The sequence below is a fragment of the Notolepis coatsorum genome, assembly GCF_963971535.1.
Source record: "Notolepis coatsorum genome assembly, chromosome: 3".
NCBI lineage: Eukaryota > Metazoa > Chordata > Actinopteri > Aulopiformes > Paralepididae > Notolepis > Notolepis coatsorum.
Window position 1 is genome coordinate 175658427 of NC_140167.1, and position 26985 is coordinate 175685411.

At 48.6% G+C, this 26985-nt stretch overlaps 1 protein-coding gene across 5 annotated transcripts in view; it reads right to left on the reverse strand.

Annotated features, from left to right (window-relative positions):
* pikfyve (phosphoinositide kinase, FYVE finger containing) overlaps window positions 1–26985 on the reverse strand; it is a 232760-nt gene that overhangs the window by 53015 nt on the left and 152760 nt on the right. For all 5 annotated transcript variants that reach the window (XM_084310464.1, XM_084310462.1, XM_084310463.1 and 2 more), the window contains one exon: window positions 8179–8286. In XM_084310464.1, the coding sequence (XP_084166590.1) occupies window positions 8179–8286 (108 nt within the window). The remainder of the gene's footprint in view (window positions 1–8178; window positions 8287–26985) is intronic.

Here is a 26985-nt window from a genome sequence, read left to right on the forward strand (position 1 = left end):
AATGTGTGTATTCCCTGTCCATGGCGTGCATCCCCCTCCAAACATCTGTAATTCCCATTTCCGTCATCTGAATATTCATATATCTACTGACTGGTGCCCGTCCTTTTCTAGTACTCGTGGTGTCTAGGTCGTGATTCAGTACTACATTAAAATCTCCCGCGCATATCAATATCCCTTCTAGTTCCATCACTATCATATCAAAAATGGTCTCATATAAATCCCTCTCACTCTCTGGGGGTGCATAAACATTCACTAACGTAATCATTTGACCCTCCATTTTTCCCTTCACCAGAACAAACCTTCCCTCCTTGTCTCTTACTTCCTTGATCAATTCAAATTTGACTGTGTTTTTGATTAACGTGATTACTCCTCTCCTCAGGTTCCGTTTAAAGGAACTATAGTATGCATTTTCATATCCAAACCTCTTCAGTTTCTCATGATCCTGTGCTACCAAATGTGTCTCCTGCAGAAAAATCACTTCCATCTCACTTTTTTTTACATTTCAACATCACTTTGCCCCTCTTTATCACATTATTCATTCCATTAACGTTTAACGACATCATTTTTATACCTTTAACCATTGTCATCTTTCTTCTTCTTTCGTCTGTCAGTCCCCCCCCATGTCACATTCATTCCCCCCTCCGGTTGTAGCCTCCGCTCTCTTCACCGAATACATATAATGATTAACATAATTAAAAAACATAAACTTTACATAAAGTGCTCCCAAGGCGTTCGGGGGGTCCCTGTGTCCCCCCCTGTCCCCTGCTGGTGGGTGAGGAGTAATTGCTCTCCTAGTGAGAGGCCTCCTCCTGACGGCTTGGGGGTTTGAAACCTTTACCCCCAACCGCTCGTCATATTTGTCCAGCTTTCTTACTGTTTTTATTGCTGTCGTGCTCCTGGTCAAAAGTCCTTCATTCTGATCAAAGACCCCCATTTCCTAGGTCCCTCTCAATGTGGCTCATATGTTCCAATGTCCCGCTTTCCTCCCAAACCCGTGTGTGGTGTCTTCTGTGTACCCCTTTTTATTTTATTTTCCTCCTCTCTATTTTCTATGTGATGTCCATTTATCCCCTTAATCCCTTCCAACTGTGTTACTCTCAGCGTGTGTCTATGTACTTGTTTCAATATGTTCTGTGTTCCATCTATCATACCTAATTATATTTCAATTTATTTCCTCCGTCAGCCTGTGTATTATGTGTCCATGTATACGTTATGTTCGTTCCTATATCCTGCCTCTACCTGGGAATGTGTGTTTATGTATATGTTATTTCAGTTTCTATATTTTGTCTCTATTTGGATAGTTTTTCAATCTCTTGTGCGTGTACTCATCCGTTCGTCTCCTCCCGCCTCCTCTCCTCTCCTTCTCCGTCTCTGGCCTCCTCGTCCGTCTCTCACTTCTCACCTCGGCCTTCTCCTCTCTCCTCCCTCCTCTCCCGGGCCTCGATCTCCCACTCTGGTCCATCTGCGTGCCCCCTCCAATCTCTGCTGCAGGCTCCGCGTCTGGCCCTCCTGTCTCCTTCCCTCTCCGTCCTCCGCCATCTGCATCCCCCGTCGCCTCGTCATCTCCTCCGCCGCCTCCCGCGCCGTCGCGTATGTCACCGTCCCTTCCTTCCAGTGAATCCTTAGCGAGGTCATGGGTGATTGGAATTTCATTCCGTTTTCTTTCAGAATTCTCTTCAGTCCCGCGTAGGACCTGCGTGTTATTGCCACCGCTGTCGAGTAATCTTGATCAAACGACAGTCTTTTCCCCTCGATTTCTATCTTCTTGGTCCACGCGGTTCTGAGTATCAATTCCTTAATCTCAAATCCAGTGATGGGAATAACGGCACTATAAGTAACTTCGTTACTAACGGCGTTCGTTTTTTCAGTAACAAGTAATCTAACGGATTACTCTTCCAATCTTAATAACGTCGTTACCGTTACTACAAAAAAATGCGGCGCGTTACTATGAATGAACCTGTTTCTTTCATCAGACATATCTCTGCGCCGAGAGGCAATAATAATGTTCTTCCTTGTTTAGTGGACAGTGCGCGAGCCAAGCATACATGCTGACGATTGGCTGAGGTTGAATACAATGTCATGGTAAGCCAATCAGAGGTGGAGGTGGGCGGGTGTCTAAAGCATCCAGAGTCTGACACACAGCGCGACAAGACAAGCGATCAGTCAGCGTGAGTCTGACACACAGCGCGACAAGATAAGCGATCAGTGATCAGTCAGCATGAGACCGCGGTCCGTGTAGTGTACGTTTTGAGCTAAAAAACGAATCCAACGAACAACACAATGTCAACATGAGACCGCGGGTCCATGAGCGTTTTGTGTTCACTCTTTGCAGCGCAGCCCAGGGCACTGAGTGGCTCTACTGCAGTGCTGACAGCCTTATCAACAGTGCTGCACTTCCTGGTTTAATAGCACAGGCTTCAGCTGCTCAGAGATATATCTCTGTATGTCATGCATGTCTTAAATGTAATGATTAGATTAGTTTAGATGATTCGATTAGATTCTTATATCTGTATGTTGTGTATGTCATTGATTGATTGATTGAAAAGTTTATTAACAGATTGCAGAATGGGTACAGTACAGTACAGCTCAATACATACAATTGTTAAGGGGATGCAGACCAGAGAAAGACTTTCGTCATAAATGTCATGAATTGAAAATGGGGGACCCTGATGTAAACAAGACGAAACTCTTTCTCTGGTCTGCATCCCCTTAACAATTGTGTGTATTGAGCCGTACTGTATTGTACCCATTCTGAAATCTGTTAATTAAAATGTTCAATCAATCAGTATATATTTGTTATTTATTTTTGGTATAGTGCTTAACAAGCATAATTTAATGTTGCCCAGTTGTGGCCTGTTGAGGGGCAATACATATCAAAAGTTCCAAAACATCTATTCTGTTTGTATTTGTATGATCCACTATATAAACATAGTAATTATAATATCTACATAGCCTACATGGCATTTTATTGGAGGCTAGTCTCACTTTGTCCCACAGCAACATTAAAATAGTTTAGATTTGTGTATGTTGTTTATGTAAAAAAAGCTTGAAAGTAACGCAATAGTTACTTTCTGAAGTAACTAGTTACTTTTATAATTTGTAACTGAGTAAGTAATTTAGTTACTTTTTGGAAGAAGTAACTAGTAACTGTAACTAGTTACTTTTTTAAAGTAACTTGCCCAACACTGCTCAAATCTCAGAAAGTTAATAATCACCGCCCTCGGAGGTCTGTCCGGTTTCGGTCCCGGAGCCAACGCCCTGTGGGCCCTCTGTATCTCCATTTTTTCCAGTCCCGTCTCCTTCAGTTGTTCCTTGATAAGCTCTTCCACATATTGGATCACCGATTCCCCTTCGACTCCTTCTTTCAATCCCCATATTCTGATGTTATTTCTCCGTGACCTCCCCTCCATGTCCGATATCTTTGTCTCCATCTGTTCTTGTTTTTGAATCGCACACGTTAACACCTCGTGTATCTCTGTATTCCATTCCTCCATTTGCGCCGTTCTAGTCTGTACCTCTGTTACGTTTCTGTCCTGTTCCGCCATCTTCTCATCCACCCTTTTGATTTCTGTATTCATTTCACCTCTGAAGTCCTCCTGTTCCTTCCTCAATTCCTCCCGTAACTTCCCAATATCATTTCTTATCGTGTCCGAGTTCAGTTTCATGGTCGCCTGCATCGTGTCCGAGTTCAATTTTATGGTCGCCAATATCCCGGCCTGCATGAGCACGGCCCATCCTGGCATTTCCTTGTCCGTCTCAGCCGAGACTCCCCCTTCCTCCGCCTGCTCCTTCTCGGTCTCGCCTCGGGGGTTCTGCTCCATCGAACTCTCCTCTTCCTGTGAGTTCTCCATTTCTCTTTCCTTCATATTTGTTTTCTCCTCCTTCCTTCTCGTTTGCATCTTGATTTTTTATCACTTTTCGTCACTTTTGACCAGGAGCCTCACTGCATGCGTGCTACTCTTCCGCTCTCATACCGGAAGCCGACAATAATCTTTATGAATGGATGTATTGCTTTCGTCATAACGACTCATTCAAAAAAAGATACTCACCTGGAATATGTTAGTTGTTTACACAATGTTGGATTATGTAATTGGTTTGTCATGACCAGTGTTGGGACTAACGCGTTACAAAGTAACGTGTTACAGTAACGAAGTTACTTTTGGCGATAACTAGTACTCTAACGCATTACTTTTGAAATTCAGTAACGCTACTTACGTTACTGAATGGTTCGTCACTGCGTTATTTGCGTTATATACGGCGTAGATTGATAGCGAGCGGTAGTGATTATTATTATTATTATTATTATTATTATTATTATTATTATTATTATTATTATTATTATTATTATTATTATTATTATCCTCATATCCTGTCTGCCTGGCTGCGGGGAAACGCTATGCTGGGGGCGTGTTTTGTTTACTATTCCTGGTCCTGACTGATAATGGCAGCGCCCAGGCAGCTACTCGCGTATTTCTCTTTTGTCGAGCGAAAAGAAAATAACGTTTTAGTTATGTCATTTGTGTTTTGGCTCAAAGATACTGGAGTCTAACGTTAACTACGAGGACTCATCCAAATCCACTCGCCACCCGCGTAGAATGATACGAGGCGACACACAGCAAATGGGACGGAAAACTTTTTCAACTACTTGGAGAGAGAATATACAGTACAACATGGAAATGAGATAAAGAAAATGTTTAAGGGGCTGCTGGACTAACTTTACATCTCGACAGACACTGGTGAGTGCAGTGATGTGAATGTAAATGAATGGAAACTCAAGTTGATCAACGCATTTTGACTACAAATCTGCCAGGGAATCTCATCAATACTAATCAAACAATATAAATATAGTCCTTTCATGCACAATTGATATCCTAACTATTCTAACGTTGCAATGCACGATTGATATCTTAAACAACGTTGCAAGACTGTTATAATGAAACGCTCCGGCGACAGATATCAAGGCTGTTCCTCAAGCACTTATTTTCAACCTAGAACCTAAACGTGCATGCACGCAACCTAAACGTGCATGCGCGCAACCTAAACGTGCCTGCGCTCAACCTCCCCGAGCAATTAGGCACGGTGCATTTATTATTACGTCGGGACATTTGTGTTTGTGTCAGATTTGTGTTTGTATCTAGACCACATTGCTTAGCAGAGTTCAGTGATGTGAATGGAAACTGTCAAGTTGATCAACCGATTTTGAGTATCTTCAAGTAACTAAATAGTTACTTTTCACAGTAACGCATTACTTTTGGGTGTAAGTAACTAGTAACGTAACGGAGTTACTTTTGAAATGAGTAACTAGTAAAGTAACTGAGTTACTATTTTTCAGTAACTAGCACAACACTGGTCATGACCCATTGTAAAACAAAATATAAATCGCGGGGGGGTTCTGAGGCTGAGTGCTTTCTGTGTCGGTGTCCGTCGCACAAAAGCTGGCTGGCAGTGTCATTGAATAATATAAGTCTGTAAACGTATACAACAGGAGAAGCCGGAGAAGGAAAAAAGACAATCTGACATTGACGAAAACTAACTTATCATTGTACATTTTGATCTATGTACATGTATGATGTTACCCCGAATATGTAAAGCCGTGGGCACGACACGATTGCACAGTGAAGTTACCGGTTGTTATTTGATTGATTGAAAATGTTATTAACAGATTGCAGAATGGGTACAATACAGTACAGCTCAATACACACAATTGTTAAGGGGATGCAGACCAGAGAAAGACTTTCGTCTTGTTTACATCAGGGTCCCCCATTTTCAATGCATCATAACATATATGACATACATGACATACAGATAGACCGTACTGCTACATCTATACATTTATGACATACCAGATTTACAAATACAGTACTGTTTGTGATACAAGAGGAGTCTAAAAAAGAGAGTATATACATTTGACGAAGAAACTGTACATTGGAGGAGGTTGGTAGGTAGGAGATTGGTAGGTGGGGTGGAGGGGTATTTCGTATAACACACTCCATGTGACCCCAGAACCTCAATGTAAATAAACAATAATCACCCTACAAAAAGAGTACTGTATTTGTAAATCTGGTATGGCATAAATGTATAGATGTAGCAGTACTGTCTATCTGTATGTCATGTATGTCTGTAAACTTGTGCATAACGGAGTGTGGCTCTATAGCAGAGTCCTTTTATATGATGTTTGTAGTTAGATGGCATGCTTTGTAGCAACCTCCCTCTGCAAAAGGACACTGTCGCACGAAGCGAGTTCACTGGATGTCCCGGACACAATGGAAGTATGGATATATTCGTAACGAATAATTTAGAAAAAGATACAGTTAACTGGAATATGTGTGTTTTTTTTTTTTGTATATTTTTTTTTATTATTTTTTAAACAGACATATAAACAAACATGACAACACACGATAAGATATACAAGCATTAATTCACAGTGCATATCCAATGAAATTACCATTTAGTCAAATGTCTTATACAGGATATACCCCTAATACCTGTTATCTAAAAACCTACATACATATGCTCCAGCTCGAACCCCCCCCCCCCTCCCGGACCCCCCATTGGATAATCCAACCATTATAACTTGTTCCTAACCAGACACTACCATTATATGCTAGCTTTTATTCTCTCCACCACTTCTAACCACAATGTCATTTTGGATTCATTGAGACCCAAAATTCTTGCTGTAGATATTTCTTGATAAATCACATCGAGATATGTAAGAGACCAGACCTTCCGGCACATTTTTTCCGGTTGAAACCATTGTGATGCTATCAGCTTTTTAGCCACTGTGATACCGGATAAAACCAATCTCTTTAGCTGTGGAGGTACTGCATGCTCAAAGACATCATTTAGCAGTAATACAGAGGGGTGTACAGGTATATCCAGAGTTAAGAGATTTGCTAATTGCTGGGTCACTTCTTTCCAAAATATCTTAACTGGTGGGCAGTCCCAGTACATGTGCATAAATGTCCCTTCGTCCCCATTTGTACATAGGGAGCATTTGGAGTCTTGTTTAAGACCCATTTTGTTCAATCTTATAGGAGTTAAGTATGTCCTATGAATATAGTTAAGATTGATTTGTTGATGGTCCGGGTTCCTTGATGCAAGTCGTACATTTGCCCAGGCCTCTTGCCAGTCAAAGTCTGTCTCCAGGTCTGGTATATCCCTCCTCCAGACTGAGTCTAGATGGAGGGTTTCATACGAGGCCGTTAGTAATTGATGATAAAGATCTGATACAAAACCTCTCGATGTCTCTCTTTCATAGAAAAATGTGTGGTATCTGTGGTGTACAATTGGTATCTTTAATGGAACACTGTGAGCCTTCAAACATGCCAATAACTGTGCGTAAAAATAATATGTGGACTTGGTGAGATTACATTTTTTGCGTATTTCATTGAAACTACAAAAACCCTGTTTGTTGAAAACGTCTCCTAATGAGTGTATGCCTTGCTTTTCCCATCTAGGGAATCTTATAGGTTGTTTTCCAATCAAGAGTGCATTGTTATTGAATAAGGGAGTATGATTATGCCATTTATGTGGGGTAGAATATTTTTTTTGTGTTTCGCGCCATATCCGGATCGCATGAGTGATTATGGGGCCAAATTTTCGTTCACATTGCTTAATTGGTCATTTGGTGTATACTATGTCCTTCAGCCTATGTGGAGCTACTATATTTTCTTCTAAATTTCTCCAGGATACTGATGCTTGGATGAATATGTTATTTCTTTACACAATGTTGGATTATGTAATTGGTTTGTCATGACCCATTGTCAAAACAATAATACATTGCGGGATTTATATGAAGTTTGTTGTTAAATGGCATGCTTTGAAGCAACCTCCCTCTGCTTCTAGACACGGAGGCAACTTTTTTCTTTCTTTTTTTGGACCTACTTTTTCTGCGGATGGTTGTGAATAAATCTCCATTATGCTTCAATTACTGTGTGTTTATTCTATAGCAATAAGGTTGGGTGAATTTGGCCATTGTATAAAAGACATTACATCACTTGAAGTCGTGTGTTATACGAATTAGATCATGCCTAGGGGTGGTTGTTAGGCCCGACATGCAGCGGAGGGTCGGGCCTAACAACCACCCCTAGGCATGATCTAATTCGTATAACACACTCCTGCGCGTGATGTAATGCTTAATTGAAGTAGCAGCCGTTCCCAGTGGGAAGCCTTACTTACCTGCAGCACAATGGGATCAATGCAGGTGAACTTGGTCTCTTCTCTGTACAGATACTCTATTGAGCACTTCAGCAGCAGAATCTTAGGGTTCTTGATGTACGAGTTCATCTGCAACAGAAAACAATAAATATCACAATTTTAAATAATCCATTTGGTGTTAATTATATTGGACTGCATGGTAAATTAAAGTGTGATATCAAACAAGTTTTTTTTTTAAACTTAAATTTGTATTAACATTTATAGACAAACAACACTTAGACAATACTTACAATGACATCCATAACACAACAATGCACTAACATGGGCCCCTTGAATATGGCTGCGTTCAGCCTCCCAGACCCCCATAAGAGGGACCCCCCCCCCCCCTCCCGCCATCCACCCCCAGAAATAGGGCTCCCCCACATCCCAGGTCCGTCCCACACGGGGCCGAGCACTCAGCGACATGGGTCCCTTGAATTTAATTGGGCCAGGCTCAGTAGAGGAAAGAGGGAAAGTACTCTCCCCCCCACCGAGCCAAGCCTGCTACCTCCCATGTCACCGAGAGCCCCACTCCTCGCACACCGACCCCACGACATACAAGACCCCACCGGACAAAGCTCAGCCGCTCTGACCCCCATGAGAGAAACCCCTCCCCCCCCGAGAAACAGAGCACCCCCATATTCTGGTCCACCATGTGCGGAGCCGAGCACCCAGAGCCCCCACCCGCCCCCGCCCGACCCCAGGTCCCGGGCCGATGAGAACCGCAGAAGGCCAAAGCCCCACGCCTCAATGGCCCGCCGACCCCAGAGACCCCAAGCTCGGCGTCCCCCCGGCCCGGCGACCAGACCGCCCAGGCCACGGCGGCCGAGGGCCCCAGGAAACCCCACCCCACCCATACCGATCCCACAACACGCAAGACCCCCCTCTCCCGGGTCGAACCGCCGGAACGATGGCCCCTCCCCCCAACATTCCCCCCCACTGAACTCAGCCTGCCCACCTCTGTACCTCCCATGTCACCGATATCACTATATACATTTATGCTAACATGACTTAAAAATAAAACGGACAACACAATAAGAAAAAAAATTATGAAAAGCTATATGGTTAGCACTTTTTGGAGGGGAATCAGCTCTCCTATTGAAGCCCCCCCCCCCCTAGTGATGGAGATACCCCCAATGGAGATTCTCCAAGCCTCTCTTCATGTCCAACATTTTGAATTCTTGTCCTTCACAAATGTCCATGTGCACATTTAAAGCAACTGCTATTCTAACATAACTCAGATTCTAACATAACTCTTGGAAGGGTGAGGAGTAATGGCTCTCCTAGTGAGAGGGCTCCCCCTAGTGGCAAAATGCGCACTATATAAGTCCAACATTCGTTCTGTGGACGGCCTCAGAGCTCCCGGTCAATGTTCTGAATTTGTCTTTCTTATACACATGTTAATTTCAAGTTTCAAGTTTCTTTAATAGTTGTCATATAGAAGTACAGAATACTTTCATACAAAATGCTTCTTACTGTTACGCTCCAGAGACTGTGCTAGACAAGATAGTATCAAATAACATAGTATAGCATGTAATTTAGAAGTAGAAAATGAGGTCACAATGTTCAGTATAGACATATGTACAATGTTCGATGCAGAATAGACGTAACTGAGTTACCATATAATATACAATACTATGCAGTGTACTAATGTACAGTACTATATAGTGCAAAGCAGAAATGGGATGAGGTACAATTTAGGTACAATTTACAGTAAGGTGTACGAGTTGTAGTGCAATCCTTCATCAATAAATATAAAGTGTGGGGAGTGGGTGCTACAGTGTGTTTGTTTAAAGTGAGTGTGTGCTATAAAGTGTGTGGAGTGGGTGCTACAGTGTGTTTGTTTAAAGTGAGTGTGTGCGTGTGGATGTGTGTGCTATGTGCGTTTGATGGTTGTTGTTGTGTAGTGTTCATTGTTCGTTTAGCAGCCTGATGGCCTGGGGATAGAAGCTTCTTCTGAGTCTTTCTGTGCTCGCCTTGAGACTCCGGTATCGCTTGCCTGACCGCAGCAGTTCAAAGAGGCAGTTGTTCGGGTGACTGGAGTCTTTAATGATTCTCTTAGCCTTGCCCCTGCAACGCTTGTTGTAAATGTTCTGGAGGGTGGGGAGCCCCCCTCCAATTGTGCGTTCGGCTGAACGTGTCACTCTTTGTAGTCTGCTTCGGTCTTGTGCAGTGCTATTCCCAAACCAGGAGGTGATGTTGCCAGTCAGGATGCTCTCTATTGTACATGGGTAGAAGTTCTTAAGGATCTTCTGACTGACTTGGAACTTCCTTAGGCGCCTGAGGAAGTAGAGGCGTTGTCGTGCCTTCTTCACAACACTGTCAATGTGTGTGGTCCATGTCAAGTCCTCGGATATGTAGGCTCCGAGGTACTTAAAGCTGTTGACTCTCTCAACCGGTGCCCCGTCGATGCTGAGGGGGCTGTAGTCCTTGACCCCCGACCTCCTGAAGTCCACAATCATCTCCTTTGTTTTGCTGACGTTCAGGGAGAGGCTGTTTTCCTGGCACCATCCCGCCAGGACCTTGACCTCTTCCAGGTAGGCCCTCTCGTCGTTGGCAGAGATCAGGCCCACCACCACTGTGTCGTCAGCAAATTTGATGATTGTATTGCTACTCCGCTGAGCCACACAGTCGTGTGTGTACATGGAGTAGAGGAGGGGACTCAGAACACAGCTCTGGGGGGCCCCTATGTTGAGGGTGATGGATGAGGAGGTGCAGTTGCCTGCTCTCACCACCTGGGGTCTGCCCGTCAGGAAGTCCAAGACCCACTGGCAGAGGTCATAGTTCAAGCCCAGGTCCCTGAGCTTGGCTATGAGTATGGAGGGGACTATGGTATTGAATGCCGAGCTGTAGTCGATGAATAGCATTCTCACATAGTTCCCCTGCCTCTTGTCCAGGTGTGATGCTGCTGTGTGCAGCACATGGGCTATGGCGTCCTCCGTGGACCTGTTGGGGCGGTATGCAAATTGCAGGGGGTCCATGTTAATGGGGAGGGAGGAGCAGATGTAGCCCTTTACTAGCTTCTCAAAGCACTTCATGGCTATGGAGGTGAGAGCTACAGGGCGGTAGTCGTTGAGGCAAGCAGGCTTGGATTTTTTGGGTACAGGGATAATAGTGGACTTCTTCAGGCAGGTGGGGATGACAGCCTGTTCTAAGGACAGGTTAATTATGTCAGTGAATACCGGGGCCAGTTGGTCGGCACAGACTTTTAGGACGCGGCCGGGGATGCCGGACCTGCTGCCTTCCTGATATTCACTTTTTTAAAGGTCCGCCTCACCTCATGCTCTGTTACCCTGAACACTGAGTCTCCATCAGCAGCAGACCCCCCCCCCCCCCCCCCCCATTGCCGTGGCTTGTGGGCTGGTGTTATTACCAGCATCAAACCTCGCATAGAAGGTATTGAGGTCATTTGCTAAGGAGATGTCACTGTTCAGTTTGAGGGAGGCGCCTTTGTAGTCTGTCATCGTTTTGAGCCCCTGCCACATAGCTCTAGAGTCAGCCTGTTCAAACTGGAGTTCAATTTTATCCTTGTAGCGCCGTTTGGCCTCTGTCACTGTCCTCCTTACGTTGTATCGCGCCACCTTGTGGTCATTCATGTTGCCTGCCACTAGGCCGTCGTTGTATGCTTTGGTGCGCGCTCTCAGAGCTTCACGGACGGATTTGTCTACCCAGGGTTTTTGATTTGGGTAAACTCTCATTGTGGTAGTGGGGATTGTTTCTTCCACCAAAGTACGAACATAGTCCAGCACTGTCTCCGTGTAGACATGAATGTTATCTGTGTCGCGGAACACGCTCCAGTCTGTGCAGTCAAACGCAGCCTGGAGCGTCTCCTCTGACGTCAAATCCCATTTCTGCACCTCTCGCGAGACTACAGGAGTGCTTTTGATTCTCCGTTTGTACTTTGGTGAAAGAAAAATGGCCGCGTGATCTGACTTACCAAAGCCACTAGCAGAATGAGCCTTGTAGCCACCCTTGAATTGCGTGTAACAGTGATCTAGGATGTTACCGCCTCTGGTGTTACAAGTCACATGCTGATAGAAGTCAGGTAAGACCTTTCTCAGATTGGCGCTATTGAAATCACCCACCACTATAATGGCGGCGTTAACGTTCGCCGCTTGGATTCTATTTACCTCGTCGTGGAGTCTGGAGAGCGCGACATTATTGCTGGCTTGCGGTGGAATATACACTCCGACCAGGACGATCGCCGTTAACTCCCTCGGGAGGAAGAAAGGACGACACTTGATGGTTATATATTCCAGGTCTGGGCAGCAGTGGTTCGATAATTCCTTCACGTTAGCTGGATCGCTCCAATTGTTGTTAAACATGAAGGCAATACCTCCTCCACGTTGTTTGCCGGACTCTGCTGATCTGTCCTTGCGGTGGGTGAAGAAGTGATCGGCCGGTTGTATGGCGTGGTCTGGGACGTCCGGCGTCAACCACGTCTCGGTGAAGCAGAGAACGTTACAGTCTCTAACGTCTCTTTGGTATTGAATCCTTGCTCGGATGTCGTCCAGTTTATTGTCAATTGATTGTACATTGGCTAGCAATATACTGGGTAGTGGCGTTCGGTGTCGTCTGGATCTCAGCCTGTTACGGATCCCAGCTCTCTTCCCACGCCGTCTGGTGGTTCCTTTGTTCCTGGGGTCAGGATCTGGTCCCATTGTTCTGAGAATCTCCACAGGCCATTGCTGCGGTTCGGAAAGCTGATCCAGGGAGTAATCCAATCGGTAAGTTTCCCGTAATCCGATGTCTATAAGTGACTGACGGTCATACACATTAAATGCACCTACTGTTGGTACAGACAAAACTCTTAAAACTATAAATATTAACAAAAGTAAGCACAATCTCGACGGAGCGCACAGACAGGCGACCGGGCATAGCGGCGCCATCTACTACACTTTTTTATATAATTTGTATTGTGTGTCACGTGTAATCCTGTAGTTCCTTCATACCAGTCTATCGTGTATTATTCCCCAATATGTTTCCTAATCAGCGTGTCCCTTTTTTAAAATAAATTTCAAATCGTTTGTCTATAACGTGTGTATTGTAAATCATAGTGTTAATTGTTCTAAATTCTGGTGTTAATAGTTTTATACTACTTGGGGTAACTGTTCAATTATCTTTCCTCTGTTGTATCTATTCTCATCCCCAGGTCCCCTGTGTGTATGTTTGTATTGTGTGCTCTTCCACGTTGATTTTGTCTTGTATCTTTCCTTGGATCACCGTGTCCCTTCATGCCCCTTTCTCGTGTCCCTTTGTCGTTCTTCATAGTTAATCTGCTTTGAATCGGTTCAGGTCCCCTCTTTTCCTCCTCCCGTCCTCCTCTCCTCGTCCTCGTCTCTCGGTTCTGGTCCACCTGCGCGCCCTCTCCATCCTCTGCGTCAGCGTAGGCCTAGGCCGTAGGCCTCTCTCCTTCCCCTCCCGGCACCTTCCATCCTCTCTGCGCCGTGTCCCTTCGCCGCCTCCTGCACGTTGTCGGAACCTGGTTCCTTTCTTTTTCTGAGTTTTCTTTATTTCTACATAGCTCCGACGCTTCATTGCCACCTCCGTTGGATTTTTCAGTGTTACATTGTATGCTCCACATTGCTCCTAATCCAATCTGCGTGGTGGCCTGGTTAGCCTCTATGTTAGCTTGTAAGCTAGTTCGTATGTTAGCCTGTAGCTTCTCTGCATTGACATTCAGCGTCCCACTAGCTTGTTCTACCTGTTGCATCATTGCCTCGTGTTGAGTCTTTTCCATCTGTGTATTTACTTCATCTGGGGTTGCTTTTCTTTCATTTGTCCTCGTGTTCATTCTTCCTTTTGTCCTTGAATCTTCACTTTTTATTTCGTTTTGAATTGTTTTACTTCCTTTTTTTGATATTCATTGACCGGGAGCTCTTTCATGTGGCTGCTCACCAGAACGTCGCAAACCGGAAGTCATCAAACAAGTTTTAAGACCATTATTATCTACATTTCCATGTTATATTTGATATCTCCTAAAACCTTTAATTTAAAATGAGATTAGATTAAAATGTATTGTCATCAAGTACAGTACAATGACAAGAAGTTTGGCATTCAAACAGAGTGCAAATGTAAAAAACCAAGTGTGTAACTGAGGGGTACAATTCCCTGACTGTATTACTAGATATGATACTTACTACCACTACCTTTGTACTTAATATTCGGCCACCCAGTACTCGGCATAAATATATTATGATGAACACTGTCACGTAGATGAAACGGATCCAACACAAATGTACGAATTAGAAATAGGTCTTTATTTCTACACAGCGATGGTGTGTAGAGCAAGCACTTAATCAAATCAATCACATTTATGAATGGGAATTAGTATGCACTTTTATGGCAAGAGTATTCGTCGGTATATCAATAGAGAATGTCCAATCTCTGAAGGCGCAGGTGGTACATATACGACCTGGAATAGTTAAGGAATAACAGCAATGATACTTTAATGATTATAAGACTGGATACACTAGGGGGGTTAATCCGGTCGCTTGTAAGACAACAGGAGTAGGAGGGGGGGGGGGGGGGGGTAGAGTCTGGCTGCCTCGTCCGGCTAAGGGTATCCTGGGTGAACCCACAGTAGTGCAGTTCAATGCGCCAGCGATCCTTGGACCACAGATGAAAGCAGCTGGACTCTCTGTGGGCCGGCTCTCTCCGGTCCACGGAGGAGAGACGTGAAGCGACCTCGTCTTGCAGAGCGCCTCCTCACCTTGCGTCCTCTCCAGGGGGGGGGGTTCCAACACACGGCAGTGTCGGGGGTCTTTATCCATGGAATAATCACTGTACACAAAGCATAATCCGTGCCTGGGAAGGCGGGCTGTCGTCGGTAGAATAATCCGGTATGCAGGTCCACTCGCTCGTCGGCTTTGGGGCTCCTCGGGTGCAGCCTCACATGGGGTCGGCCACCCTGGATAAGCAGCCAGTTCTCTGCCCGAAACGATGGGGTACTGACTACGATAGTATTCTCACCGCACGAAGCACTACATATGAATAGACTATTATTAGCTTAATAGACTACGTCCAACTCGACGATATAGTGCCAAATATGACTATTCAAATATTAATATACACGATGTCTCAATACCGATGGTAGGCCGAACTTGGCCTTACTCCCACACGTGGCGTCGCGGGGAGGCTTTACGTCTGTCACTCTATTGGAGGGTAAGAAACTGGACTAAAAAGGAAGTCCTACTTTAGTAGCGCAGTATATATACGCACTATGAACAAATAGTACCGTTAGTGGTGCGGTAGCCAGATTCCTACGCGGAACTAGGACTTGTTCGTACATGTTGAGCGGTACGTTTGAACTGGGTCTGGGGGGTATGGCAGCCTGGCACCAAGGTCTCGACCAATAGTAGAATGGAGACTATTATGGGATGTTCAGTAGGCTAGAATGGATATTCAATGCATATTGTACAAGGAATATACAAGGGATATCAGGGAATATTAGAGAATATACAAATACAATTAAATATATATATACAAATAAATATATATATTCGGTTTAATCTGGCCCTTCACAACAGCCACCCCCTGATTGGTCCCAGACCTAATCAGTTAAGCAGAGACAGATTAATCGCGTTGTCTATTTACACATAAGGGTTTGCTGTAGGGGTCAGTCAACTTCACAAAGTCATAGGGTTATAGGGTCATGGTCATCATCGATTGTGTCTGGGAGTCGGGGCAGTTCTATGAGCCTCGCCACGGGACGGGTGTAAGTGCGACCCTGGACAAGCACTTCAGCTGCTCGGACCTTGCCGTCGGCACCGGTGATCACTTTGCTTACGCGGCCGGCCGGCCACATAGCTCTGGGCAGTGATTGATCAATAATCATGACGACCGTTCCTTCTGTCAAATTGTCTCTCTCCTTTACCCACTTCTGGCGGGTCTGTAGAGACGGTAGGTAGTGCAGTAGGAATGTCCTTTGTTGTGCACTCTCTATGGTAGTGCAATCATCTATGTTGGGGTCTGCGGAGATAACAGTGCTCAATCCACAGAACACAGGCTTCTTATTCTCAGCCTCCTCCTGACTGGCTTCCCTCGGGATAGGCGTGGGCCACTCTCCTTCCGGGAGCTTTAGGAATGCTGGGCCGTCACTGTAGACATTGCGACGGGTGAGGTCATCTAGGGGCATTCTCCGGGTGATGACGTCAGCTGGGTTCTGTTTTGTATCAACGTAGCGCCACTCTGTTTCTCCGGTTAACTCTTCGGTTAAGTCTTGAATCTCGGTGACTCTGACTCCCACGAAGACTTTGTACTTGCATGAGTCCGATTTGATCCAGGCGAGTACTGTCGTGGAATCTGACCACAGGATTGTTCTAGACACCGGTATGGTGAGCTCACGTTGGATGAGCGTGGCTAGGTGCGCTCCGGCTAGGGCTGCGGAGAGCTCTAGGCGTGGGATAGATTGTTGCTTGCGTGGGGCTATTCTCGAGCGGGCGAGGACAAATGCTGTGTGGATCTCTCCCCCCTCTTCTTGGGCCCGCAAGTAGGCTACTGATCCGTATGCGACCTCTGAGGCGTCACTGAAGACGTGTAAGTCCATTTTACATGTCTCTGGCCTCACCGTGGGTGGGAAGTAGCTTCGGCGCATATTAACGCCTGGGAGTGAGTGGAGCTCCATCTCCCACTCTCTCCAGGTGGATGCAAGGTGTGCGGGAATGGGGTCGTCCCAGCCCTGGTCCTTGTCCCACAATGCTCGTACAATCATTTTTGCCCTGGTGGTGTACGGTAGAATACATCCTAGCGGGTCATATTGTCGGGCGAGTGTTGTGTACACACTCCGTCTGGTGGTCGGCGCCGCCGCCGGCCTTCCCTGCTCCGTAGTCAGGGGCTTGTGTCTGTAGTGAAGCGAATCTGTTTTGAATCGCCACACCAATCCCAGGGTCATCTCCTGGGCTTCTCCCGGGATTGTAGCCATCCAGGTCTCGCTGCTGGCTGCCTTGTCCTCGGAGGAGAGGCTGCGCAGTACTTGCGGATCGCTGCTGGCCCACTGCCTGAGATCAAAGCCGCCTTTGATCAATGAGGCGCGGAGTTTAATCAGGAGAGCCTCGGCTTCTTCCTGGGTTGAAAGGCTTTGTAGACAGTTGTCTACGTAGAAGCTGTTCTTTACGCTGTGTCGGACCTCTTCGTCCGCTGCTGGGTCCTCTGCTACATGTTTCTGTAGTGCAAATGTAGCACAGCAGGGGCTGCACGTCGTTCCGAAGGGGAGGACTTCCCATTGGTAGATGGCTGGGTGCTCATCTCCTGGCTTCTCTCTCCATAGGAACCGTAACAGGGGCTTGTCCTCCTCTACTAATCTCACCTGCAGGAACATTCCTTTAATGTCCCCGCTGATGGCCACCTTTTCCTGGCGGAAGCGGAGTAGAACGCCGAGTAGGGAGGGGCCGAGTGTGGGACCGGGCAGTAACTCTTTATTCAGATTTTGGGATCCGATCTGGTAGCTGCAGTTAAATACTATGCGGTCTTTACCGTTGTGATGGACCTTGTGGTGAGGCACGTACCACGAGTCAGTGGTCTGGTCAGCCTCTTTAATGTCCATCTTTGTGACGTGTCCCGCTGTGATGAGCTTCTCAATCTCAGCGCGGTATACACTCTCTTGGGCGGGGTTCTTGGCTAAGCGCCGCTCCGTGTTCAGCAGGTACCGTTCTGTGGCGTCTGTCTTGGCGTGGAAAGTAGGCATTCCTTCTCGCCGCAGGAGTGGCGTGGCGTATCTCAACACGCCGTTGACCGGGACTCTCTTGGTCCCTGTCTCGAGGAGGTGAATGGCGTAAATGTCATCTTTAGAGCGAATGTCTTTCTTTCCGTTCTTAAAGGGCATTTGTTCCAAGGTCCATAACCGCTCTACGTGTTGCAGGAGTGCGGTTTCTCCCTCTGTGACTCGGGAGTGGAGACATCTAGTGGCTGTACTTCGGTTGAGAGATTTGGCGAGCGGGCCTTGGAGAGTCCATCCCAAACGGGTCTCGACTGCTGCAGGACAGCCTCGGGGTCCGGTATGAACCCGGTCTATCGGGACAATGAGGTCTGCATGGTCGGAGCCTATCAACAGGGTCGGCATAGCATTGTCTATGAGCGGGATCGGTAACTTGCGCAGATGTGCATATTTCTCCATCAGCTTGGCGACGGGGTATGTGTACCGCGACAGTCCTATTTCTTGGCTGGTGAAAGCGTCTGTAATCTGGTACCGTCGCTCAGGCTGGCCGCTTGCTGCGATAGAGAATGAGACATTCTCGCCCTTTATCGTCTTCAAATCTCGTCTTATTGTCCGAATTGTCATTTGGGTTTCGCTTCCCCGCAGCCCTAGCTGGGCCGCAGCGGAGGCGAGCATAAGGGTCTTCTCTGACCCGTCATCGAGGACGGCGTAAGTGTCCAGGACTTTATTCTGGTAGCTTAGTGTCACACGCACTACTTTTAGGAGTACTCGGGCTCCACTGCTGCTGGCGGGATCGATGTACATGACGCTCGCTTTGCTGCTGGATGGTGCGGGTGAAGGGCGCCGTCTGTTACTGTCGTGAAGTATGTCCAGATGGGCTCCATCGCACTTGGTGCACCTTTTCTTTAAGCGGCATTCGGCTGCCATGTGTGAGCGCGCACAGCGAAAACAGCGCTTGTTGGACTTTATCCATTGACTTGCTTCCTCCGCGTTCAGCTTGGGGAAGGAGTCACATTGCGCTAGCCAGTGTTCTTTCTCACAGTAGGGGCACACTATCTTCCACTTCTCCGTTCTGGAGGGGGTACTGTGGCTCCTGCTGCTCGGTACTGACTCCGATTGGTGCATCACAGTCACCGATCTTCTTCCATCATTTAGTCGTCTGGTTCCTTCTCTGGAGCCAGGGGTGCTCCGTCCGAATGTATCTAGCCGTAGGCTGCTGACTTCTCTCGCCAGGAAGTCTGCTAGATCGAGGAGGTTCGGTTCGGGGCCATTCGGGTCTCGGTGGTCTCTCTGCCGCCTAAAACGCTCCTGTCGAGCGGGCGGCAGCTTCTCCAAGATCCTTTCCACATTTGAGTTGGCGTAAAGTTCATGCCTCCCCTTCTCTCTCTGCGCTCCCAACATCCCTACCAGGGACTGCACTCTGATGGACAGGTCGTCCAGTGCTCGATTGTCTATTGCTGGGGGTAAGCGGTCGATGTGTCGGATCTCCTGGATCACGTAATCCCATATGCGCCCATACCTCTGGTCCAATGCTACCAGCGCTGCTGTGTATGGGGTGGTGGAAGTCGCGTAGGCGAGCGCTATATTATGTGCGCGGGGTACCTTTAAGTGCTTCAGTAGGATGGCGTATTTATGGCGTTCATCCAATACATCCACCAACATGGTCTCCAGACACATGCGGAGTTCTGTATACTGGGCCCGGTTCTCTTGGGTGAAGTCGGGTACCATAGGCGTGCCAATGTATGACGCTGACTGTGGATACATCGGCGAGCGTTGGGGGAGAGGCCTCCTAGGCGAGTCTCCTCCCGCTCCTTGGTATGGGCTGGTACCGGCAGTGTACCATGGCCCGCTTGTCCAGGTGCTGTTCCTCGGTGCGGGTCGTGCGTCGTGCTCACCCGGGTATAGAGTCGGGGGTCTGTAGCGCAGCTCCGCGGGAGTATAGCCTGGGCTGTACCGGACCTCCTGGTCCGGTAGAGTACTGTGCTGTCGTCGGGCGTGGTTCTCCTCCTCTTCCTCTTCGTCTTCAGTTAGGTCATCCAGTGCTTGTAGTCTCTGGTTTAGCCTCTCCACAGGATATGCTGCTCCTTCCCGGTTGCTAGGTCTCGCTTGGACCGGTGGGGGGAGGTGGTCTGTGGGGGGTATAGACCTCGTCTGTTGGTCAAGTTCAGGGTTGTTTACTCGGCTAGGGGATGCCGCCCTGGAGGTGTGTCTAGACGAGTTCCTGGAGCCTCTGGCGGAGGGAGAGGGTGTTGTCCGTCTGATCAGCTGTTCTATTAGTTGCGCTTGCTGTCTGTCGCGCTCTGCGTCCCGTAGAGCACCAGCAGCTGCTCGCTGGCTGTCTGCTCGGTCTCGGGCCACATTCTCTTCCCTCTGAATGCGTCTTATTTCTAGACGTATATGCTCTTCTTCGCTCCGCTGCTGGATCTGCAGTCGGTCGCGTTCAGCAGCGGCGTTCAGGCTGATGAGGAAGGCCTGCTGTAGGGTCCTCTCTGCCTCGCTGGGAGAAGGCGGTTGTATAGGGGAGCCTTCCCTCGGGGTACTCCTTGCGGAGCCTTGGAGCTCTATCTCCACGGTGCTCTCCCCGTCTTCTTCCGTGCCGAGTTCTCTCTCGGTAGCGTTGTATTCCTCCCGGGACTCATCGGGGACTACTTCTTCAGTACTGGCGGGGTGTGAAGTCATGTCTGGTTCCCACTGGTCCCCACCGTGAACTTGGTCAGTTACATTAGAACCCGTAGTAGGGGCCTCTATGGTCGGGGTAGTCAGGGCGTTGGGGTTAGACATACTTTTACTTTCTAGTTTTACCGCGGTTACTGTTAGTAGAAGACTAGGTTGTTGACTGACAGCGTAAGCCTCTAAGTACTGAGGGAGCCGTCGTTCGCGCTTCGGGCGTTGTTTAGGAGGATCGTTTCGTGGAGTGTTCATCATAGGCCATTTCAATATTAATAACACTATATTAATATTACACTAATTACCCTCCGGCTCGAAGGACCAATTGTAACTGAGGGGTACAATTCCCTGACTGTATTACTAGATATGATACTTACTACCACTACCTTTGTACTTAATATTCGGCCACCCAGTACTCGGCATAAATATATTATGATGAACACTGTCACGTAGATGAAACGGATCCAACACAAATGTACGAATTAGAAATAGGTCTTTATTTCTACACAGCGATGGTGTGTAGAGCAAGCACTTAATCAAATCAATCACATTTATGAATGGGAATTAGTATGCACTTTTATGGCAAGAGTATTCGTCGGTATATCAATAGAGAATGTCCAATCTCTGAAGGCGCAGGTGGTACATATACGACCTGGAATAGTTAAGGAATAACAGCAATGATACTTTAATGATTATAAGACTGGATACACTAGGGGGGTTAATCCGGTCGCTTGTAAGACAACAGGAGTAGGAGGGGGGGGGGGGGGGTAGAGTCTGGCTGCCTCGTCCGGCTAAGGGTATCCTGGGTGAACCCACAGTAGTGCAGTTCAATGCGCCAGCGATCCTTGGACCACAGATGAAAGCAGCTGGACTCTCTGTGGGCCGGCTCTCTCCGGTCCACGGAGGAGAGACGTGAAGCGACCTCGTCTTGCAGAGCGCCTCCTCACCTTGCGTCCTCTCCAGGGGGGGGGGTTCCAACACACGGCAGTGTCGGGGGTCTTTATCCATGGAATAATCACTGTACACAAAGCATAATCCGTGCCTGGGAAGGCGGGCTGTCGTCGGTAGAATAATCCGGTATGCAGGTCCACTCGCTCGTCGGCTTTGGGGCTCCTCGGGTGCAGCCTCACATGGGGTCGGCCACCCTGGATAAGCAGCCAGTTCTCTGCCCGAAACGATGGGGTACTGACTACGATAGTATTCTCACCGCACGAAGCACTACATATGAATAGACTATTATTAGCTTAATAGACTACGTCCAACTCGACGATATAGTGCCAAATATGACTATTCAAATATTAATATACACGATGTCTCAATACCGATGGTAGGCCGAACTTGGCCTTACTCCCACACGTGGCGTCGCGGGGAGGCTTTACGTCTGTCACTCTATTGGAGGGTAAGAAACTGGACTAAAAAGGAAGTCCTACTTTAGTAGCGCAGTATATATACGCACTATGAACAAATAGTACCGTTAGTGGTGCGGTAGCCAGATTCCTACGCGGAACTAGGACTTGTTCGTACATGTTGAGCGGTACGTTTGAACTGGGTCTGGGGGGTATGGCAGCCTGGCACCAAGGTCTCGACCAATAGTAGAATGGAGACTATTATGGGATGTTCAGTAGGCTAGAATGGATATTCAATGCATATTGTACAAGGAATATACAAGGGATATCAGGGAATATTAGAGAATATACAAATACAATTAAATATATATATACAAATAAATATATATATTCGGTTTAATCTGGCCCTTCACAACAGCCACCCCCTGATTGGTCCCAGACCTAATCAGTTAAGCAGAGACAGATTAATCGCGTTGTCTATTTACACATAAGGGTTTGCTGTAGGGGTCAGTCAACTTCACAAAGTCATAGGGTTATAGGGTCATGGTCATCATCGATTGTGTCTGGGAGTCGGGGCAGTTCTATGAGCCTCGCCACGGGACGGGTGTAAGTGCGACCCTGGACAAGCACTTCAGCTGCTCGGACCTTGCCGTCGGCACCGGTGATCACTTTGCTTACGCGGCCGGCCGGCCACATAGCTCTGGGCAGTGATTGATCAATAATCATGACGACCGTTCCTTCTGTCAAATTGTCTCTCTCCTTTACCCACTTCTGGCGGGTCTGTAGAGACGGTAGGTAGTGCAGTAGGAATGTCCTTTGTTGTGCACTCTCTATGGTAGTGCAATCATCTATGTTGGGGTCTGCGGAGATAACAGTGCTCAATCCACAGAACACAGGCTTCTTATTCTCAGCCTCCTCCTGACTGGCTTCCCTCGGGATAGGCGTGGGCCACTCTCCTTCCGGGAGCTTTAGGAATGCTGGGCCGTCACTGTAGACATTGCGACGGGTGAGGTCATCTAGGGGCATTCTCCGGGTGATGACGTCAGCTGGGTTCTGTTTTGTATCAACGTAGCGCCACTCTGTTTCTCCGGTTAACTCTTCGGTTAAGTCTTGAATCTCGGTGACTCTGACTCCCACGAAGACTTTGTACTTGCATGAGTCCGATTTGATCCAGGCGAGTACTGTCGTGGAATCTGACCACAGGATTGTTCTAGACACCGGTATGGTGAGCTCACGTTGGATGAGCGTGGCTAGGTGCGCTCCGGCTAGGGCTGCGGAGAGCTCTAGGCGTGGGATAGATTGTTGCTTGCGTGGGGCTATTCTCGAGCGGGCGAGGACAAATGCTGTGTGGATCTCTCCCCCCTCTTCTTGGGCCCGCAAGTAGGCTACTGATCCGTATGCGACCTCTGAGGCGTCACTGAAGACGTGTAAGTCCATTTTACATGTCTCTGGCCTCACCGTGGGTGGGAAGTAGCTTCGGCGCATATTAACGCCTGGGAGTGAGTGGAGCTCCATCTCCCACTCTCTCCAGGTGGATGCAAGGTGTGCGGGAATGGGGTCGTCCCAGCCCTGGTCCTTGTCCCACAATGCTCGTACAATCATTTTTGCCCTGGTGGTGTACGGTAGAATACATCCTAGCGGGTCATATTGTCGGGCGAGTGTTGTGTACACACTCCGTCTGGTGGTCGGCGCCGCCGCCGGCCTTCCCTGCTCCGTAGTCAGGGGCTTGTGTCTGTAGTGAAGCGAATCTGTTTTGAATCGCCACACCAATCCCAGGGTCATCTCCTGGGCTTCTCCCGGGATTGTAGCCATCCAGGTCTCGCTGCTGGCTGCCTTGTCCTCGGAGGAGAGGCTGCGCAGTACTTGCGGATCGCTGCTGGCCCACTGCCTGAGATCAAAGCCGCCTTTGATCAATGAGGCGCGGAGTTTAATCAGGAGAGCCTCGGCTTCTTCCTGGGTTGAAAGGCTTTGTAGACAGTTGTCTACGTAGAAGCTGTTCTTTACGCTGTGTCGGACCTCTTCGTCCGCTGCTGGGTCCTCTGCTACATGTTTCTGTAGTGCAAATGTAGCACAGCAGGGGCTGCACGTCGTTCCGAAGGGGAGGACTTCCCATTGGTAGATGGCTGGGTGCTCATCTCCTGGCTTCTCTCTCCATAGGAACCGTAACAGGGGCTTGTCCTCCTCTACTAATCTCACCTGCAGGAACATTCCTTTAATGTCCCCGCTGATGGCCACCTTTTCCTGGCGGAAGCGGAGTAGAACGCCGAGTAGGGAGGGGCCGAGTGTGGGACCGGGCAGTAACTCTTTATTCAGATTTTGGGATCCGATCTGGTAGCTGCAGTTAAATACTATGCGGTCTTTACCGTTGTGATGGACCTTGTGGTGAGGCACGTACCACGAGTCAGTGGTCTGGTCAGCCTCTTTAATGTCCATCTTTGTGACGTGTCCCGCTGTGATGAGCTTCTCAATCTCAGCGCGGTATACACTCTCTTGGGCGGGGTTCTTGGCTAAGCGCCGCTCCGTGTTCAGCAGGTACCGTTCTGTGGCGTCTGTCTTGGCGTGGAAAGTAGGCATTCCTTCTCGCCGCAGGAGTGGCGTGGCGTATCTCAACACGCCGTTGACCGGGACTCTCTTGGTCCCTGTCTCGAGGAGGTGAATGGCGTAAATGTCATCTTTAGAGCGAATGTCTTTCTTTCCGTTCTTAAAGGGCATTTGTTCCAAGGTCCATAACCGCTCTACGTGTTGCAGGAGTGCGGTTTCTCCCTCTGTGACTCGGGAGTGGAGACATCTAGTGGCTGTACTTCGGTTGAGAGATTTGGCGAGCGGGCCTTGGAGAGTCCATCCCAAACGGGTCTCGACTGCTGCAGGACAGCCTCGGGGTCCGGTATGAACCCGGTCTATCGGGACAATGAGGTCTGCATGGTCGGAGCCTATCAACAGGGTCGGCATAGCATTGTCTATGAGCGGGATCGGTAACTTGCGCAGATGTGCATATTTCTCCATCAGCTTGGCGACGGGGTATGTGTACCGCGACAGTCCTATTTCTTGGCTGGTGAAAGCGTCTGTAATCTGGTACCGTCGCTCAGGCTGGCCGCTTGCTGCGATAGAGAATGAGACATTCTCGCCCTTTATCGTCTTCAAATCTCGTCTTATTGTCCGAATTGTCATTTGGGTTTCGCTTCCCCGCAGCCCTAGCTGGGCCGCAGCGGAGGCGAGCAGAAGGGTCTTCTCTGACCCGTCATCGAGGACGGCGTAAGTGTCCAGGACTTTATTCTGGTAGCTTAGTGTCACACGCACTACTTTTAGGAGTACTCGGGCTCCACTGCTGCTGGCGGGATCGATGTACATGACGCTCGCTTTGCTGCTGGATGGTGCGGGTGAAGGGCGCCGTCTGTTACTGTCGTGAAGTATGTCCAGATGGGCTCCATCGCACTTGGTGCACCTTTTCTTTAAGCGGCATTCGGCTGCCATGTGTGAGCGCGCACAGCGAAAACAGCGCTTGTTGGACTTTATCCATTGACTTGCTTCCTCCGCGTTCAGCTTGGGGAAGGAGTCACATTGCGCTAGCCAGTGTTCTTTCTCACAGTAGGGGCACACTATCTTCCACTTCTCCGTTCTGGAGGGGGTACTGTGGCTCCTGCTGCTCGGTACTGACTCCGATTGGTGCATCACAGTCACCGATCTTCTTCCATCATTTAGTCGTCTGGTTCCTTCTCTGGAGCCAGGGGTGCTCCGTCCGAATGTATCTAGCCGTAGGCTGCTGACTTCTCTCGCCAGGAAGTCTGCTAGATCGAGGAGGTTCGGTTCGGGGCCATTCGGGTCTCGGTGGTCTCTCTGCCGCCTAAAACGCTCCTGTCGAGCGGGCGGCAGCTTCTCCAAGATCCTTTCCACATTTGAGTTGGCGTAAAGTTCATGCCTCCCCTTCTCTCTCTGCGCTCCCAACATCCCTACCAGGGACTGCACTCTGATGGACAGGTCGTCCAGTGCTCGATTGTCTATTGCTGGGGGTAAGCGGTCGATGTGTCGGATCTCCTGGATCACGTAATCCCATATGCGCCCATACCTCTGGTCCAATGCTACCAGCGCTGCTGTGTATGGGGTGGTGGAAGTCGCGTAGGCGAGCGCTATATTATGTGCGCGGGGTACCTTTAAGTGCTTCAGTAGGATGGCGTATTTATGGCGTTCATCCAATACATCCACCAACATGGTCTCCAGACACATGCGGAGTTCTGTATACTGGGCCCGGTTCTCTTGGGTGAAGTCGGGTACCATAGGCGTGCCAATGTATGACGCTGACTGTGGATACATCGGCGAGCGTTGGGGGAGAGGCCTCCTAGGCGAGTCTCCTCCCGCTCCTTGGTATGGGCTGGTACCGGCAGTGTACCATGGCCCGCTTGTCCAGGTGCTGTTCCTCGGTGCGGGTCGTGCGTCGTGCTCACCCGGGTATAGAGTCGGGGGTCTGTAGCGCAGCTCCGCGGGAGTATAGCCTGGGCTGTACCGGACCTCCTGGTCCGGTAGAGTACTGTGCTGTCGTCGGGCGTGGTTCTCCTCCTCTTCCTCTTCGTCTTCAGTTAGGTCATCCAGTGCTTGTAGTCTCTGGTTTAGCCTCTCCACAGGATATGCTGCTCCTTCCCGGTTGCTAGGTCTCGCTTGGACCGGTGGGGGGAGGTGGTCTGTGGGGGGTATAGACCTCGTCTGTTGGTCAAGTTCAGGGTTGTTTACTCGGCTAGGGGATGCCGCCCTGGAGGTGTGTCTAGACGAGTTCCTGGAGCCTCTGGCGGAGGGAGAGGGTGTTGTCCGTCTGATCAGCTGTTCTATTAGTTGCGCTTGCTGTCTGTCGCGCTCTGCGTCCCGTAGAGCACCAGCAGCTGCTCGCTGGCTGTCTGCTCGGTCTCGGGCCACATTCTCTTCCCTCTGAATGCGTCTTATTTCTAGACGTATATGCTCTTCTTCGCTCCGCTGCTGGATCTGCAGTCGGTCGCGTTCAGCAGCGGCGTTCAGGCTGATGAGGAAGGCCTGCTGTAGGGTCCTCTCTGCCTCGCTGGGAGAAGGCGGTTGTATAGGGGAGCCTTCCCTCGGGGTACTCCTTGCGGAGCCTTGGAGCTCTATCTCCACGGTGCT